The sequence below is a fragment of the Orycteropus afer genome, unplaced genomic scaffold (assembly GCF_000298275.1).
Source record: "Orycteropus afer afer isolate SDZICR_OR568_19922 unplaced genomic scaffold, OryAfe1.0 scaffold00436, whole genome shotgun sequence".
Taxonomy (NCBI): Eukaryota; Metazoa; Chordata; class Mammalia; order Tubulidentata; family Orycteropodidae; genus Orycteropus; species Orycteropus afer.
Genome location: NW_006922023.1, coordinates 2,041,664 through 2,060,626, shown reverse-complemented (window position 1 = coordinate 2,060,626; position 18,963 = coordinate 2,041,664). Strand labels below are relative to the sequence as shown.

At 42.0% G+C, this 18,963-nt stretch overlaps 1 protein-coding gene across 1 annotated transcript in view; it reads left to right on the top strand.

Moving 5' to 3' along the window:
- RP1 (RP1 axonemal microtubule associated) overlaps positions 1-18,963 on the top strand; it is an 874,252-nt gene that overhangs the window by 547,493 nt on the left and 307,796 nt on the right. Inside the window, 2 exon segments of the mRNA XM_042782735.1 lie at positions 546-593; positions 596-708. Of these exon segments, the coding sequence (XP_042638669.1) occupies positions 546-593; positions 596-708 (161 nt within the window).

Here is an 18,963-nt window from a genome sequence, read left to right as displayed (position 1 = left end):
AGAGAGCCAAAGTATGATCTTGAATATATCCCTCCTGAATTTAGAGATCATCTAAAGAATAGATTTGATGCATTGAACACCAACGACCAAAAGCCAGATGAAGTATGGCAAGGTATCAAGAACATTATCCAACATACCTACTGTTCTGAAAAGTCCACTGTATATTTACTGTATAATTAAAATGCTGTAATATTTCTATAATTTTTCTACGTGCTAACTTCCAAAATGGCCTTCCCTGACAAGCAGTATTTTAGAATTTCTTCATTTTGCAAACTATTCATTGCACCTGGGTGATACAAATGATTAATGCACTCTGCTGCTAACTGAAAGATTGGCAGTTCAAATCCATTGAGATGTGCCTCAGAAGAAAGACCTGGCAATCTACTTCTGAAAACTCAGCTATTGTAAACCCTATGGAGCACAGTCTATTCTGATAAACTTGAGGTAATTGTGAGTTGGGATCCACTTGACAACAACTGATTTTTTATCTTGGTTAATCCGGTTTCTCTCCATAATTTCATATTGATTTCCTTCTTCCTTTGTAGAAGGAGACTGGAAGGTGACTGTTGTCACTGTGGATTTTGAAAATGCTGGACCTTGGCAACAGTATCCCTTTATGTTTATGGAGAAACAAGATGTTCAGGTCCTATTATTTTGGGATCTGGGAAACACCATTTGTTTGGCCCCAATAGTGTGGATATATTCTAGGTAAAACTAATATGGCCAAAACTTGATTGCTGAGATCTGTCATGGTATACATCCTCTAAAATGGAATTTTTGTTGTTTTTATGTGCTGTCTAGTCAGACTTGACTCATAGCGACCCCTCCTTGGGTTTCTGAGGCAGTATCACTATGGAAGTAGATTGCCCGACCTTCCTTCTGAGGAGTGGCTGGTGGATTTGAACCGCCAGCCTTCTGGTTAGCAGTCAAGTGCCATAGGCGCTATGCTACCAGAGCTCCAAAAATGGAGTAGAGCATGATTACTATTACTATCATTTTTGATATTGCATCTGCTTTAAACTTTCTTGGTATACATTACTTTTTTTAACTTAAGATATATTCAGGAAATGAGTAATATCAAGAACAGAAGATTTTTGTTTCTTCAACACTTTTTACTTGTATAAATATAATAAAGTATACTAACTTAAAAACAATTTTAAATCTAGAGGAGAAAAATTTATTGCTAATCCTACCTTTAACTATTTCCAGTTTTGAATATTCTTTTGTGGTCTGGTCCATATGCATATAGGTTTTGCATAAACACTATTATCTATGATGGAATATAATACTCAGATGGAAAAGTGATGCAGCCTAATGGCTAAGACATGGTCTGAGGACTCAGTTGCCTAAGATTCAAGTGCTGACTTTCCATTTATTAGACTGATGACCAGGGCAAGTTACTATCATCTCTATGCTTCAATTTCTCAATAGCCCTTATCTCCAAGGATTTTTATAAGAATTAAATGAATAAATGCATATAAAGTGCTTAGTAGGAGTCCCTGGGTGTTCCCATTCAATATGATCAGCTGCTAATTAAAGGTTTGAGATTCAGGTCCACCCAAAAGGAACTCAGAAGAATAGCCTGGTGATCTACTTCTTAAAATTTAGCCTTTGCAAACCCTATGGAGCATAGTACTACTCTGACACATGAGATCGCCATGAATCACAGTCAACTAGGTGGCAACTGATACTGGTACTGCTGAAGTGCTTAGTGCAGTACCTAAAAAACAAAAACAAAACAAAAAAACACTTTGTAATCCAGTCAAATTCCAGTTCATAGAGATCCTATAGGAGACAGTGAAACTGATAAATTCAGAATGGGGTTATACTTGATCCATTTTGAAAAATTCTTTTGTAAATATGTCTGATTTACATAGTATAGGATATAGTAATCACTACTGGTAAAATTTTGTCATTATTAAATAATTACCAAAAACCAAAAACCTGTTTGCTTTTGAGTCAATTCTGACTCATAGCAACCCCCTTTGGGTTTTCAAGGCTGTAAATCTATGAGAGTAGATTGCCCCATCTCCCTCCTACAAAGCAAAAAGTGGGTTTGAACCACTGACCTGGTTAGCAGCCAAATGTTTTACCCATTATGCCATAAGAGTTCCTAAATCATTACTACACTCTAAATCAGGGCATCTATTTCTGCCATAAACATAAAACAAACCCACTGTCATCAAGTTGATTCCAACTCATAGTGACCCCCATTGGGTTTCCAGGGTGGTAATCTTTATGGAAATATATTTCCTCATCTTCCTCCCATGGAGCAGCTGATGAGTTTGAACTGCTGACCTTCTGGTTAGCAGCCAAATACCTCAACCACTACTCAGCAGAGCTTTTATTTCTGCCATACACAGTGTTTAATATGTTGTAATTAAAATTTCTCAGTTTATCTTTGTAAATATAGTATGTGACTATGGATATATGGAAGTTATCTTCCATTTTTTATAGTTTCATTAAAAAAACTTTATTGAAATGTAGTTCAAAAATCATAAAATTCATCCATTTAAAGTGTACAGTTCAATAACATTTGGTATATTCACAGAGTTGTGCAACCATCACTTCAATATGATTCAGAACATTTTCGTCATCTCCTATTATGAAATGCATTGTATCCCCTAAGAATATATGCCAACTTTGCTAGAGCATGATTCTCAGTATTATGTAATGGTCCTCCATTTTGTGATCTGATGGAATTATCCTATGTGTTGTAAATCCTAATCTCTATGAAGGTTGGGCAATCTACTTCCGTAGTGATACTGCCTTGGAAACCCAAGGACGGGTAGCTATGAGTTGGATCTGATTGACTTGATGGCAATGAGTTTGTTTTTTTATGATGTTAAGGAGGCAGAATTAGAGGCAGTTATGCTAATGAGGCATACAGGATTAGGTTGCATCTTGAGTCAATGTCTTTTGGTATATAAAAGAGAGTCAACAAGGGAGCAGATGGATCTACTACCCCTCAAGAAAGAAGAGCTGGGAGAATTCATTCTTTGGAGCCAAGGTCCCTGTGCTGGCAAACTACTGATTTGGAAGAAGATTTATGCCAAGACACATGGAGATCTCCAAGGAATACTAGGCCCATAGATGTCGAGAAGAGATAAGGACTATCTTCTAGAGCTGACAGGGGAAAAGCATTCCCCCAGAGCTGGAACTCTAACTTTGGACTTCTAACTTCCTAAACTGTGAGGGGGAAAAACAAATGTTTAAGCCATGCATTTATTATGTTTCTGTTATGGCAGCACTAGATAGCTAAGATACCCCCAAAGAAACCATGTTCCTATTGGCAGTAACTCTCCAAGTCCTTTTTTTCTCAGGAGGAGGTCTGTACTCCACTCTTCTGAAGTCCTCTTCTACTCTTCTTTTTTTTTTTTTTAAAGCTTTCTATGTAGTTTGGGTGAAATTTTACTGAGCAGGTCCATTTTACATTCAAAAGTCCATACACATTTTGTTTCATGACACTGATTATAATACCCACAATGTAACAGCTCTCTTCCTGCTTCCTGCCTGTGATTAACCTTTCCCTGTGTCCTTCTTAGCTATGTGTTCCTGTCATCCTAACTTTCTCCTTGTGCAATGCTGCACTTCTCATCTCCCATGGTTGATTATTATAAGGAGTACATCTCTCTGGTACAATTGTTCAGTGATAACCCTGTCTATTGTTTGGCTGAGAGTTAAGCCATGGGAATGAGTTTAATTCCAGGTGCAAAGAGTGACTAGAGACCATAGTCTTGTGGATTTTGCTAGTCTCTATCCTATAAGTAGGAGCTCTGGTAGCATAGTGGCTAAGACACTTGACTGCTAACCAGAAGGCTGGCGGTTCAAACCCACCAGCCACTCCTCGGAAGGAAGATGGGGCAATCTACTTCTGTAGTGATACTGCCTGGGAAACCCAAGGAGGGGTCGCTATGAGTAGGGTCCGACTCGACGGCACATAACAACAACAACATCCTACAAGTAATCCTGGTTATTTTATGTTTTTGAATTTTGTTCTACATTTTTTACCCACTCTATCCAAGATCTCTAATTTTGATCGCTTTCCAAGTGGTTGGCAGTGGTAGTTGGGCATCATCTAGTTTTTCTGGTTGGGGGTCATGTAGGTTGAGGTTTATTGTCCACTAGACCCTTGGACTAATTGTTTCCATGTGTCTTTGATTTTCTTCCCTCTTCTTTGCTCTAGACGAGGAGAATCCAATACTTGCATCTTAGATAGCTGTTTGCAAGCTTTTAAGACCCTAGTCACTACTCACCAAAGTAGGATGTAGAACAATGCTTTTATGTACTATGTTGTGCCAATTGATCTTGAGGTCCCCTGTGACCATGGTCCTGAGCCCACATGCCCAGCGACTCACTTCCTTAAGGTGCTTGATTCTGGCTAAGTTATCCTAACTTTGTTCTGTGTTATTATAGCACATACAAATATGTATGTAGTACTATCATCTGCTAACCCTATATATGATCATGGATATATTCCCATTAATTTACCCATACCAGATTATCTTGGCTGTCTACCTACGTATCTACCCATAGTTTAGTGTTTGTTATTATTGATAATGCAATATTGTGTATGTAATAGGATTTACTTTTCTTGTTTGTCTCCTGTGCACCTCTCTGTGTCTTTCTTTTCCTTAGTGATATTGTGATGGTATTGGGGGTTATATTGGTTTTTGTTATATTGGCCTTCCCTTCATCCAAATCATCACATGTCACTAACTAGTTCCCTCCCATCTCTGGTAACCAACAAAGAAAATTTCCTTCCCTGCTTAAAGTTTTCCTTGACTTTTTGTAAAAACAGACTCATAAAGTATTTGTCCTTCTGTGTATGACTTATTTCACTCAGCTTAATGTCCTCCAAGTTCATCCATGTTATGAGGTGATTCCCTGATTCTTATTTTTCTTTACTGTTTCATAGTATTCCATTGTGTGTATGTACCATAGTTTGGTTATCCATTCCTCAGTTGATGGGCACTTAGGTTGTTCCCATCTCTTTGCTATTGTAAACCTGCAGTGAACATGGGTATGCATATATATATATATATATATTTGTGTTCCAGATCTCACCTCACTAGGATGTATTCCTAGTAGTGGGATTGTTGGATCAAATGGTATTTCTTTTTCCAATTTTGAGGAAATGCTATAGCATTTTCCATACTGGTTGTACCATTTTACAGTCCCATTTGCAGTGTATAAGAGTTCCAATCTTTCCACACCCTCACCAGCATTTGTTCTCTGTCTTGTTAAACTTTGCTATTTTTGCTGGGGTGAGATGATATGTCATTGTTTTGATTTGTATCTCTCTAACAGCTAAGAAGGAGCTCTGGTAGCATAGTGCCCTAAGGCACTTGACTGCTGACTAGAAGGCTGGTAGTTCAAACCCACCAGCCACTCCTTGGAAGGAAGGTTGGACAATCTACTTCTGTAGTGATACCTCCACAGAAACCCAAGGAGGGTTTGGTATGTGTCGAGTCCAACTCAACAGCACATAACAACAACAACAACAATGGCTAATAAGAAGCTCTGGTGGCATAGTGCCTAAGGTGTTTGACTGCTAACCAGAAGGCTGTTGATTGAAACTCACCAGCCACTCCTTGGAAGGAAGATTGGGCAATCTACTTCTGTAGAGATACCACCTTGGAAACCCAAGAATAGGTCACTATGAGTCAGATCTGACTCCACAGCAGTGAGTTTTGGTTTTAATAGCTAATAGCTAATAATTGCAAGCATTTCTCATGCATTTGTTGGCTGTCTGAATATTTTCTTTGGTGAAGTGATTGTTCATGTCTTTGCCTCACTTTTGAAGTGGATTGTTTGTTTTTTGATGTTGGGGTGGTGAAGTTTTCTATAAATTTTAGAGATAAATCCTTGTTGGATATGCCATTTCCAAATATTTATTTATTTTTTTCCCCCAATCTGTAGGTTCTCTTTTCACTCTTTTGGAGAATTTAATTTTTGGAAGGTCCCAGTCATCTAGTTTATTTTATGCTGTTTACATCTTGCGTTATGCTTAATAGTCTATTTATGCCATAAATTAGGACAGCTCAGCCTGCCCCTATTTTATCTTTGATGAACTTTGGAACTTTGATTAGCTTTGGGTTTTATAGTTAGGTCTTTGATCCATCTTGCATTTGTTTTGTGTATAGTTTATGGATCTGGTTTCATTTTCCTGTAAATGGATATCCACTTTTGCCACCACCATGTGTTAAAGAGCCTGTTTATTCCTTATTTAATGGATTCTAGTTGTTTGGTGTTGAATACTGAAAGGAACAAGACCAGGGTGAATTGTTAGGAAAATAAGTTTTATTGAATCATCCATCTGGTGGATGGGCTGAGGCTTAGAGTACCATCAGCCCTGATCCTGTCTCTGCAGGGTGCTTAAGTAGTGTTTTAATGCAGGAGGTCATTTGCCTATTTCAAAAGAACCAATCCTAAGTGTTAAAAAAGAATTAAACACAAGGGGGGGGGGACAGAGACAAAGGATCCAACTGAGAGTGGGGTTGGGGGGATGGCTTCAGGATGGGAAAAAGTAGACAAGGAGTTGGATAACTCATGGAATAATCTCACAGTTCAGGTGTGTTCAAGGTCCTCTTCAGGGATCCACATCAGAGGAAGTTTTAGAGGTGTGATGAGGGTGCTCTTGAATCTGTTTGAGGATTTTGCTGCAATTGCTGACTGGTCCAGAAGGTTTGAGTGTTTAAGCCTGGAAGTGTGAAACCAAGAAGGTAATCCCTGGAGTTTTGCTGCACTGGGGGTTGTTAATAGAACCTGGTAGGGGGCTGTCCACTTAGGTCTAAGGGTCCCATTGCCAATTGAGTTCTCGGCAAAAATCCAGTCTCCTGGTTCAAGGGCTGGAATTAAAGGGGGTTCAGAAGTAGGTTTGGGGAGGACTGTGTCTGCATGTTGCTGGAGGAGGTTGAGCGTGGAAGATAGTCTCCTAATAGGTTTGGAATGGTTGGAAAATTTCCTAGTAGGAAGGGTCTACCATACATGAGTTCAAATGGGCTGAGAAATGTTGGTGCTCGAGGTGTAGACTGGATGCATGTCAGGGCTAGTGGAAGTAAAGTGATCTAGTTTTCCCAAGTTTCTAAACTGATTTTTGTGAGATGACTTTTAAGGATGGTGCCGTGTCTGGCAAAACCTCACAGGTCATGAAATGAAGTGACACAAAAGAATTAATGGTTTTCTTTACTTTTTTTATTAAGGAATGGGGGCAGGTGGACGCCCTGCATGTTCTGTGAGAGCGACCCCTGATGCCTTTGTTTTACTTTATTTCTATGTTTGTACATAATTACGTCATTAGTTTTGGAAGTCATACAATCAGCTTATTCTCTACAGAGTTTTACTCCTCTACATGCTCAAGGACAACAGGTTGTCATTAAAACAATCACAGAAGTCTTCTCAGGAATAAAATAATTCTCAGGAGTATAAAACGGTAAATGTTTACTAGGACACAGTGACCCAAAGCATATGATAAAAACATGGAGAATAATATCTACTTTTAATACTTTGATGTTTTGCCAATTAAGTATTTAACAGTGAGAGAGACCTCACCATCTCTTAGAGTAACATTCAACCACAGAGAGGCCTTGCCATCTCTAAAAGCAAACACTCAATCACAAGAGAGGCCTTGTCATCTCTTTACTGTAATTAGAACATTTGCCTTGCAATCATGTTCTTTTGGGGGTCTTTTTCTTGGTCCCCAACAGGATGGAGTTTGTCTTTTCTACTTTACCTGAGGACTGGGGATGGTATGGAATGTGTAAGTTCCACTTGATATAGAGAGCACTGGTGACCCCTTGTGTAACCTTAGAGATAAAGGCCAGTCCGTTATTTCACTGTAAAGAAGAAGGAAGGCTAAACTGAGGGATTATGTAGTTGGTTAGGGTTTAGATTATTTCTGTTGCTTTTTCTGACATATCTGGGAAAGACTCAATCCAGCCAGAGAAAGTGTCTACAAACATTAGGAGATATTTAACATGTTTTACAGCTGGCATATGGGTAAAATCGAGTTGCCAGTCTTGGCCAAGCACTTGTCCTCATGTCTGATGTGGAGGAAAGGAGGAGGAAGGTTTCAAAGCCCCTTGTGGGGACACTTAAGAACAAATAGTGCAACTCCTAGTTACGTTTTGCAGATGTGTGACCACGTTGCAAGTGAGAAGGGGTTGGAGAAATTTGAGAAGGGATTTGAACCCTACATGTAAGGAGTTATGAAGATAAGTGAGAATTTGGACAGTTTTTTATTTGGGTAAAATTATTTTTCCAGCCCTAGTAAGCCATGATCCTTCCCAGATTGTTCCTGTTTGAGTAAGGAGATTTATTTCTTCTCGTGAATATATAGAGGTGATTGTAGGGATGGCTAAGATTTGAGATTCAGGGATGGCTGAAGTAAGGCCACCCTTCTTGCCTCTTTGCTGCCCAGTTATTGCCTGATGTTATGAAGCTATTATCTGACTTGTGCCCCTTGCAGTGGAGCAGCCTGTAAGAGTTTTAAGATTAGCTTTGCATTAGTGATTTTGTGGTAAGAAATCCTCTTTCTTCCCATATAATTGCATGGGAATGGAGTATGGGAAAAACATAATGGAAATCAGTATAAATATCAATAATCTGTTGGAAGGAAGATGAGGGTATCTACTTCCGTAGTGATACTCCCTCGGAAACCCAAGGAGGGGTCACTATGAGTCAGGCCCGACTTGATAGCACATAACAGCAACAACTGGCTAGGGTTGAGGCTTGGGTGAGAGCTATCAATTCAGCTTTTTCAGAGGAGGTTCCTGGGGGAAGAGAGTTGGACTCAATGACTTGGGTGGATGAAAGAATAACATATCCTGCTACTTTTTTCCCATCTACTACATAAGAACTGCCATCTATGAACCAGATATCAGAGGCTAAAGTCAGGGGTGAATCAGTTAGATGGGGGAAATAGGGTTGTGTGAGTTCTAGGAGATAGGTGCAAGAATGGGGTGGGTCTGAAGAGGGAATGGGGAGAAGAGTGACCAGGTTTAGAGCAGAAGTTCTGCTTAAAGTGATGTCAGGAGCCTGCATGAGGGTAAGATGTATAGCTTGACATCTGGAAGGAGAAAGGAAATTGGCCGCTTTATTTGAGATAAGTTCTGATAAAGAGTGTGAGAAGTAAATGGTCATGGGTTGAGAATAGGTAAATTTTTGGCTCTCCTGTGCTAGGAGCCTGCAGCTCCTAAAGCTCATAGGCAGGTTGCCAGCCCCTGACCATTGGGTCCAGTTGCTTTGACAGGTAGGCAATCACTTTAAGGTCACAACCAGATTTTTACCCAAGGAGACCAAGAGTTATGCCCTTTCTCTCATCAATGTATAAAATGAAGGTTTTGGAGAGATCAGGCAAAGCTAGGGCTGGGGTCAAGAAAAGGGCCTTCTGCAAGACCTGAAAAGAAGTGGTAATGTTAATAGTTGGGGATATAGGTTCAGTTAAGGGATCATTTGCTGCTTCATAAAAAGGCTTGGCTAGGAGGCTGAAATTAGGGATCCGTAGTCTAAAGTAGCCTGCTAATCCTAAAAAGGAGAGGATTTCTTATTTGGAAGTGAGGACCACCATAGAGGATATAAGATGCTTCCTGTCCACAGTTATGGCTCTGTACTGAGGAGTAAGGGTGAATCCCAAGTAGGTGACCCTAGTTTGGGAGAGCTGAGCCTTTTTGGGAGAGACACGGTAGCCTTTGTTTCCCAGGAAATTAAGGAGTTCTATGGTATGTTGCTTGCACAGTTCTAAGGTAGAACTACAGAGAAGGAGGTTGTCAACATACTGCAGGAGTATGCTGGGGTCTAGGTGGCATAGGTCAGAAGCTAAGGCCTGGCCAAACAAGTGAGTACTATTTCTAAAATCTTGAGGCAAGACAGTCCATGTGAGTTGTTGGAAGGTGTTAGTGAAAGGGTCAGTCCATGTGAAGGCAAAGAAATTTTGAGAGTCTTCTGCCAAAGGTAGGGAGAAGAATGTGTCTTTGAGATCTAGTACTGTGTTGTGGTAGTTCAGTTTGTATGTCAGCTTGGCTGGGCCTGGTTGAGTGGCTGGGCAGCTGGTGGTAGTTATTCCCCATGATGAGACTACAATCAACTCCATGGTGGAATCTACCACAAGCAGCTGAGTAGCTGCCTTTGGGATGTGGTCTGTTTCCTGTATATAAGAAGAAGCCTTGGAGATAATCTCTAGCCTATGGCATGCTTGGACCCTGCATGCAGCCATGCTCTGCTGACCTTGGGACATAAAATGGACTTAAATTAATGGCCTGCTGTATGGTCTGGTAAGATAAGTACTGTGCCATTTTATTTGTCAACCTTGGGCTTGGCAGCCTCAGCAGCCAGCAGCTCTCTGAGTGAAAAAAAGCCTCTAGCTCCAGTGGGCCAGAAGCAGGAGGCAGAGCTGAACCCCAAGGTTGAGGGGCTTTCACCCAGCCCCTAGAGCCTGACACTTCGAACTTGGACTAAAACCTCCAAACTGAAAGAGAATAAACTGCTGTTTGTTAAGGCTATCCTATTTGTGGTGTATTCTTTTCAGAGCAGCACTAGGTAACCAGAACAGAATATGGTACTGAGAGAGTGGGTTGCTGCTCTGACCGATGCTTAAAATGTGGAAACAGGAATGGAGTGTGTCCTTGACTCAAGACCCGGCATGTGGCGTGACAGACAGCAGGAGCAGAGAAAGGGACTGGCATGACAGATGGCAGGAGCAGAGTCCAGAGACCAGCATGAGAGACAGCATTAGCAGAGCTGAGAACCGGCATGAGATAGCGACAACCTTACCAGCCCATGGAGGAGAAAGCTTGCTGCCTTTGGTTAGGCAGCTTACTGGCAGAGTAGGTTGCCTTCAGGCATTAGTTGTTAATAAGACCAGCATGAAATGGAGTAACAGGTTGGCTGGCCCATGGATCAAGAAAGCTGAATGCTTTTGGGGCAGGAAGATTTCCAGCAGAGTAGGTTGCCTTTGGCATTAACTGGCAGAAGTGGAAAGACTAAGGAAATGGGAAGCAGAGCTGCTTCAGCCTTAAGGGTAGGACCATGGCCTTTGGGGTGGAATTACCACAGCCCCCTAGGTTTCAAAGAGTCAGGCAGTCACCAACTTGATTCTGGAGTGTGGGGCTGCTTGTCCATGCAAGTCAGTGGAATGAAGACACAGCTGCTGCCCAAAAGTGAAGGGGCAGGGCATCCATGCCCAAGAGGGAAAGGAACAGGGCCCGCCAAGCTAAGGGGGTGAGGTCACCATTCAGGAATTAGGGGACTAGAGTCACCCAGTGGGGGAGACCTGTACAGATGCCACCCAATGAAGATCTGTACAGGTGCCAAGTTGACAAGGGGTGGAATTGTGGTAGTTAAGAGATTTGCAATCACCTCCATGGTGGGATCTACCACAAGCAGCTGAGTAGTTGCCTTTGGAATGTGGTCTGCTTCCTGTATATAAGGAGAAGCCTTGGGTATAGTCTCTAGCCTGTGGCATGCTTGGACCCTGCATGTAGCTGTGTCATTGTTTAGCAGCCTGCCATGCTCTGCCAACCTTGGGATTTACAATGGATTTAAATTCATGGCCTGCCGTGTGGTCTGGTAATGTCAGGACTGTGCCATTTTATTTGTCAACTTTGGGTTTTTCAGCTTCAGCAGCCAGCAGCTGTCTAAGTGAAGAAACACCTCTAGCTCCAGTGGGCTGGGAGCAGGAGGCAGAGCTGGACCCCAATGTTGAGGGGCTTTCAACCAGCCCCTAGATCCTGGAACTTTGAACTTGGACTTAAAGCCTCCAAACTGCAAGAGAATAAACTCCTGTTTGTTAAGGCCATCTCATTTGTGGTATGCTCTTGTCAGAGCATCACTAGGTAACCAGAACATGTGTAGTGGGTGGTGGTCATGGGATTAGAGAGAGAAGAGTGTAAGGATTAGGGACTACTGGGTATATAGGAAGAATTGTCTAATTGATGTTTCAAAGGTCTTGGACCAATTGATAGGATCCATCTGGTTTAAGGATGGGTAAAATAGGGGTATTGTAAAGGGGAGTTGATAGGTTTAAGGAGGCCCGCGTGGTGGAGGTAATTAATGATGGTATGAAGGCCTCTTTGGCTCTCTAAAGGAATAAGATATTGGGGCTTACAGGGATAAACATTTGGATTTTTTAAGTGGACAGATATAGGTTGGTAATGCTGGGCAACTGAGGAGGTAGAAATGTCCCAAACAATTGGGTTAACTAAAGTAAGGTCTATGGGGTTGGGAGCTCTGGTAGCATAGTGCCTAAGGCACTTGATTGCTAACCAGAAGGCCAGTGGTTCAAACCCACCAGCCACTCCTTGGCAGGAAGGTTGGGCAATCTACTTCCATAGTGATACTGCCTTGGAAACACAAGGAGGGGTCACTATGAGTCAGAGCCGACTCGGCACATAACAACAACAACAACGTGGGATATGAAGACAGTGAGGTGATGGCAGGTGTAAGAAGAAGGAAAAAGGAGGAATTGGAATAGGAAGAAAGAAGAAGGGGGTGACATAGTCAATGAGGCCTGGAATTTGATTAAAATGTCTCTGCTGAGGATGGGGATACCTGGGCACGAAGAGGAAGGAGTGTGTAAAAGGAGTCCCAAATAGGGAACAATTTACAATGGGTGTTGTTAAAGGTTTTGATATTAGCCCATCTACCCCTATAATAGAGACAGAAGAAGGGACAAGTGTCCCTGTAAATTTGGGAAGGGCAGAATAAGTGGCCCCAGTATCTATTAAAAACGAGATTAGCTTACCTGCCACTGCCATTATTACCCATGGCTCTGTGGTTGAGATGGAAATTGATGGGGCCTGTTCAGGGCCTGGGCACCCTCAGTCTTCAGTGGTGAGGCCAAGGAGTTCAGGAATCTCCTATCTGGACTCAGAGGAGGGTATTTTTGGAACAGATGCAATCCTGTCTTGAGGGACTTGATTGCAGTCTGACTTTCAGTGTCCCTCTTTGCCACATACTAGGCACGGCCCAGGTGGGGGTCTTGGGTTTGGGCAGGATTTGGGCCAGTGGCTCCCCCTCACTACATTTGAAGCACAGTCCCAGGGGAGGTTCAAGTTTACCTCTCCACGGTCCCAGAGGAGGTTTAAGAGTGAGTTTACCTCTCGAGGCCTGTTTCATGGAGCCTTGAAGGATGGTGGCTAGGAGTTGGGCCTTTGCCTATCGCGTCTCTGTTTATGTAGCTTTAATTCCTCATCTCTATTATTAAAGACCTAAAAGGCAAAGTTAAGAAGGTCCTTTTGAGGAGTTTGAGGGCCCGTGTCCTGCTTCTGCAGTTTATTCTTATGTCTGGAGCTGAATGGGAGATAAAAGACATGTTGAGAAGTAGAATTCCCTCTGGGGAAGTTGGATTAAGAGTTGTATATATCTGTAAAGTTTCTGTGAGGCAAGTGAGAAAGAGGGCTGGATTTTCTTCAGGGCCTTGGGTAATTTCTTTAAGTTTTTCACAGTTAACTACCTTATGAGCTGCCTTTCTTAGGCCGATAATGAGACAAGTGATCATATGACCACAGTGTTGTCTGCCTGGGGAGTCTATCTAATAGTTCCAATCTGGGTCAGTTTGAGGGACGGCTACAGATCCTAAGGGGAGATCTGCATCTTGTCCATGAAAGTCATCTGCATGAGCCTGAGCTGCCTCCCACACACATTCCTTTTCTTCTGGGGTGAGGGAAGAGGTTAAAATGACATAAATATGCCAGGTAAGATCATAAGACTGGTTGATACATTCAAATTCTTTGGTATAGGTAGTGGGGTCAGTTGAAAAGGAACCAAAGCACTTCTCAATTTTGGATAGGTCAGACATGGAGAAGGGAACATTAACCCAGACAATGCCTTCAGCCCCAGACACTTCCCAGAGTGGGAGAATGGGAGCTGTGGACTGGGTGGTTTGAGAACAAGTTTGGGAGGGGGGGCGGTGGGACAAGGAAGGAGAAGGGTCTGGGTCTGGAGGAAGGGTGGGAGAGGCATATGGAGGGGGACTCGTTGAAGGGGAGGAAGATTGATCCGCTGGGTCAAAAGGAGTCTCAGAGTCCAGCAGTTCTGAGTGAGAGGAGGTAGGGTTGGTGGAAGAGGCTTTGGAGTGAAGCAGGAGGATTTGACAGGCAGAGCAGGACTGACAGAGAAAGGGCCTATTTCAGAGGGTAAAGAAGGCCTAGACATAGAGCATCTCTAACCATTTCCCATTGCATTGACCAAAGTTGTTTAAGTCTTGAAGGACCTTTAAATCGAAAGTGCTGTTTTCAGGCCACTGAGAGTCATGGTCTAGTTTATATTTAGGCCAAGTAGTATTACAGAAGAAAATGAGATGCTTGAGCCCAATCTCTGAACAGAGGCCAAGTTGAGAGAGATTCCTCAGAAGACACCCTAAAGGTATAGACTTGTAGGGAGTTGACTGAGAGTTACCCATGACAAAGAGGGAGAGAGAGGATAAGTGACACTTTAAATTCCAGAGGTGTTAGGGCCAAAGAAAAGGTGTCCCTGTCATTTGGGCTGACACCGGAGGGGAGACTGAAACAACCCCTGTGTGGGCATACCCGGCACGGAGGAGGTTTAAGAGGGCAGAAGCCCTGGGGCTGAAGCTGGAGGCCAAAGCCAGAGTATTTCTGGCCTAGTGGTTGGTCTTGAGAGAAGTCAGCAAATCAGAAATCCTTATGGGAAAGACAAAATGTCACTTACCAGAGATTAACTGGCCGGTGATGGATGCAGAGTCAGGAATGGGAGGGAGAGATACTCCCTGGGTTCCCCTTGGCGGTTCCTGGGTTTTGGCACCAAAATATGTTAGGTGTCAGGTGTCAAATACCAAGAGGAACAAGACCAGGGTGAATTTTTAGGAAAATAAGTTTTATTGACTCTTCCATCCAGCAGATGGGCTGAGGCTTAGAGTAGCAACAGCACCGATCCTCGTCCACAGGGTGCTTGTTGTTGTTGTTGTTATGTGCTGTTGAGTCAGACCATACTCATAGCGACCCCTCCTTGGGTTTCCCAGGCAGTATCACTATGGAAGTAGATTGCCCCATCTTCCTTCCAAGGAGTGGCTGGTGGTTAAGTAGTATTTTATGCAGGAGGTTGATTGCCTATTTCAAAAGAACCAATCCTAAGTGTTGAAGAGGAACTAAACACAAGGGAGGGTGGGAACAAGATGGGGGGGTGGAGACAAAAGATCCAAGGGGAAACTGAGAGTGGGGGTGGGGGGCAGCTTCACGGTGGGAAAAAGTAGACCAAGAACTCCACTGGAAACTAGGGCTTTGGGGAGCATGGGAAAGTGAACAAAGAACTTCACCAGAAACTGGGAGTTTGAGGGTGGGGGTACCCGAAGGGCAGGAAAGGAAACAAAGAGTGTAAGAAGAAATTAGGGGGTGGAGACTAGGAGAGTATTGAGAGGGAGAGAGATAGAAACTTAGTAGATACTGGCAGGCAGGGTAGAGGGTGAAGGATTTATCTATCACTAGTATTTTATCCAAGATCTGCTGTCCATAGATGGTTGGATGTATGTCTGGGTTCTTAACTCTGTTCCATTGATCTATATGTCTGCTGTCCTTGTACCTATACCAAGCTGTTTTGACTATTGTGGGTGTATGTAGGTTTTGGGGTCAGAGAGTGAGATCTCCTATTTTGTTTTTCCTCTTCAGTTGTTCTTCTTGTAGTTAGGTGCCATCGAATCAGCTCTGACTCACAACAACCTTGTTGTTGTTGTTGTTATGTGCCTTCGAGTTGTCTGGACTCATAGCGGCCCCTCCTTGGGTTTCCAAGGCGATATCACTACAGAAGTAGATCGCCCAACCTTCCTTCCAAGGAGTGGCTGGTGGGTTTGAACCAGCAACCTTCTGGTTAGCAGTCAAGTGCCTTAGGTGCTATGCTACCAGAGCTCCTATAGCAACCTTATGTACAACAAAATGAAACACTGCCCAATACTGCACAGTTCTCATAATAATTGGTATGTTTGAGCCCATGGTCACAGCCATTGTGTCAATCCATCTCATTGAGGGTCTTACCCTTTTTTTCTGACCCTCTACTTTACAAAGTATGATATCCTTCCCCAAGGACTGCATCCTTCTGACAAACGACCAAAACATGTGAGATAAAGTCTAGCTATTCTAGCTTTTAAGGAGCATTCTAGCTGTACTTCTTCCAAGATCTGTTTGTGCTTCTGGCAGTCCATGTCATTTTCAGTATTCTTCACAAACACCACAATTCAAATGTATCAATTCTTCTTTGGTCTTTTGTATTCATTGTCTAGCATATGAGGCCATTGAAAACATCATGGCTTGGGTTGTTGTTGTTGTTGTTGTTGTTATTTGCCATCGAGTCGGCCGCGACTCCTAGAGACCCCTCCTTGGGTTTCCGAGGCAGTTATTACTACGGAAGTAGGATTGCCCAACCTTCCTTCCGAGGAGTGGCTGGTGGGTTTGAACTGCCAGCCTCCTGGTTACCAGTCAAGTGCCTTAGGTACTATGCTACCAGAGCTCCTTGGCTTGGGTTAGGTACACCTTAGTCTTCAAAGTGACATCTTTACTCTTTAACATTTCTCATTTTATTTACAACTTTACTCATTTAACATGCAAAAGAGGTCTTTTGCAGCCCAGTGCAATACATCATCTGGTTGCTTGACTTCTTCTTTCATAGGGGTTGACTGTGGATCCAAATAAAAAGAAATCCCTGACTAATTTCCTCTTTTCTTCTTTTATCATGATGTTGCTTATTGGTCCAGTTGTAAGGATTTTGTTTTCCTTATTTTGAGATGTGATCTATACTGAAGGCTGTAGTCTTTGATCTTCGTCAGTAAATCTTTAAAGTTAGCTTCACTTTCAGAAAGCAAAGTTGTGTCATCTGCATATTGAAGGTTGTTAATGAGTTTTCCTCCAATCCTGATGCAGTGTTCTTCTTTATACAGTCCAGTTTCTCAGATTAATTGCTCAGCATACAGATTGAGTAAGTATGGTGAAAGGATATACTCCTAATGCACACTTTCCTGATTTTAAAACCGCTCGGTATACCCTTGTTCTGTTTGAATGATTGCCTCTTGTTCTATGTACAGGTTCCTCACGAGCACAATTAAGTGTTCTGGAATTCCCATTCTTTGCAATGCTATCCAAAATTTGTTATGATCTACTCAGTCAAAAAGCTTTGCATAGTCAATAAAACACAGGTAAATATCTTTCTGATATTTTTTTGTTTTCAGCCAAGATCCATCTGTTATCAGCAATGATATCCTTAGTTCCATGCCCTCCTCTGAATCCAGATTGAATTTCTTCTTCAGTAATGATCTGCTTATCCAATTCCCGTTTCCTTTCCATATAAAACTAGGCTTTTCTATGTCCTTAAAGAGTATTACTGAAATCTGAATTGGGATTGTATTGAATCCATAGATTTCTTTGGATAATACTGACATTTTCACAATATTCAGTATTCCTATCCATGAGTATCGTATATTTTTTCATTCATGTAGGTCTCTTGTAACAGAGCTTTGTAGTTTTCTTTCTATAGGACTTTTGTGTCCCTATAAGATTTATTCCCAAGCATTTTGCTTTTTTTCAGCTGTTGTAAATGGCATTGTTTTTCTTATTTCCTTTTCAGAGTTTTTTTGTTGTTGTTGCTGTTATAGAGGAATTCAACTGATTTTTGTATGTTGATCTTGTATCCTGCCATTTTAGTGAATCTTCCAATTGATTTCAGTAGTTTTCTTGCTGACTCTCTTGGTTTTTCTATGTATAGGATCATGTCATCTGCAAATAGAGATAGTACTATTTCTTTGCCAACTTGGATATGTTCTTTTTTCCCCCCCTTTTTGCTTTATTGGCCTGGCTAGGACTTCTAGTATAATGTTGAATAGAAGTTGTGATAGAGGGCGTCCTTGTCTTGTTCCCATTCACAAGGGGAATGCTTTGAGTCTCTCTCCATTGAGAATAATGTTGCCTCTTGGCTTTGCATATATGACCTTTATTATGTGGAAGAATTTCCCTTCTATTTCTATTTGCTGAGAATTTTTTTCAAGAATAGGTATTGGATTTCATCAAATATCTTTTCTGAATCAATTTATATGATCATTTTTCCCTTTGTTTTATTTATGTGATGGATTATGTTCATGCTTTTCCAATGTTGGACCATCCTTGCATACCTGGTATGAGTCCCAATTGGCTATGGTGTATTATTATTATTTAAATAGTATTGGGTTTTATTGGGTCTAATTTTGTTGAAGATTTTTGCATCTGTATTCATGAGGGATATTGTTGTTGTTGTTGTTGTTGTTAGGTGCCATCGAGTCATCTACAACTCATAGAGACCCCACGCACAGCAGAACGAAACACTGGCTGATCCTGCGCCAGCTCCACAATCCCTGATATACTTGAGCCCATCATTGCAGCCACCATGTCAATTTATCTCATTGAAGTCCTCCCCCTCTTTCATCGATCCTCCACCTTACCAAGCATGACATCCTTCTCCAGGGAATGGTCCCTTCTGACAACATGACCAAAATAGGTGAGACAATGTCTGGCCATTCTTGCTTCCAAGGAGCATTTCGGCTGCACTTCCTCCAGGACAGATTTGTTAGTTCCTTTAGCAGTCCATGGTACTTTCAGCATTCTTCACCAGCACCACAACTCTAAAGCATCAACTCTTCTCCAACTTTCCTTATTCATTGTCCAGCTCTCACATGCATACGAGGTGATTGGAAATATCATGGATTGTGTCAGGTGCACTTTAGTCTCCAAGGAGACATCCTTGCTCCTCAACACTTGAAACAGTTCCTTCGCAGCTGACTTTCCCGATGCTACATGTCGTCTAATGTCCTGACTGCTGCTTCCATTGGTATCAATTGTAGAACCAAGCAACATGAATTCTTTGAAAATCTCAATCTTTTCTCCATTTATTGTAATGCTGCCTATTGGTCCAGTTGTGAAGATTTTTGTTTTCTTTATATTGAGACGTAATCCATACTACAGACTGTATTCTTCAAACTTCATCAGTAAG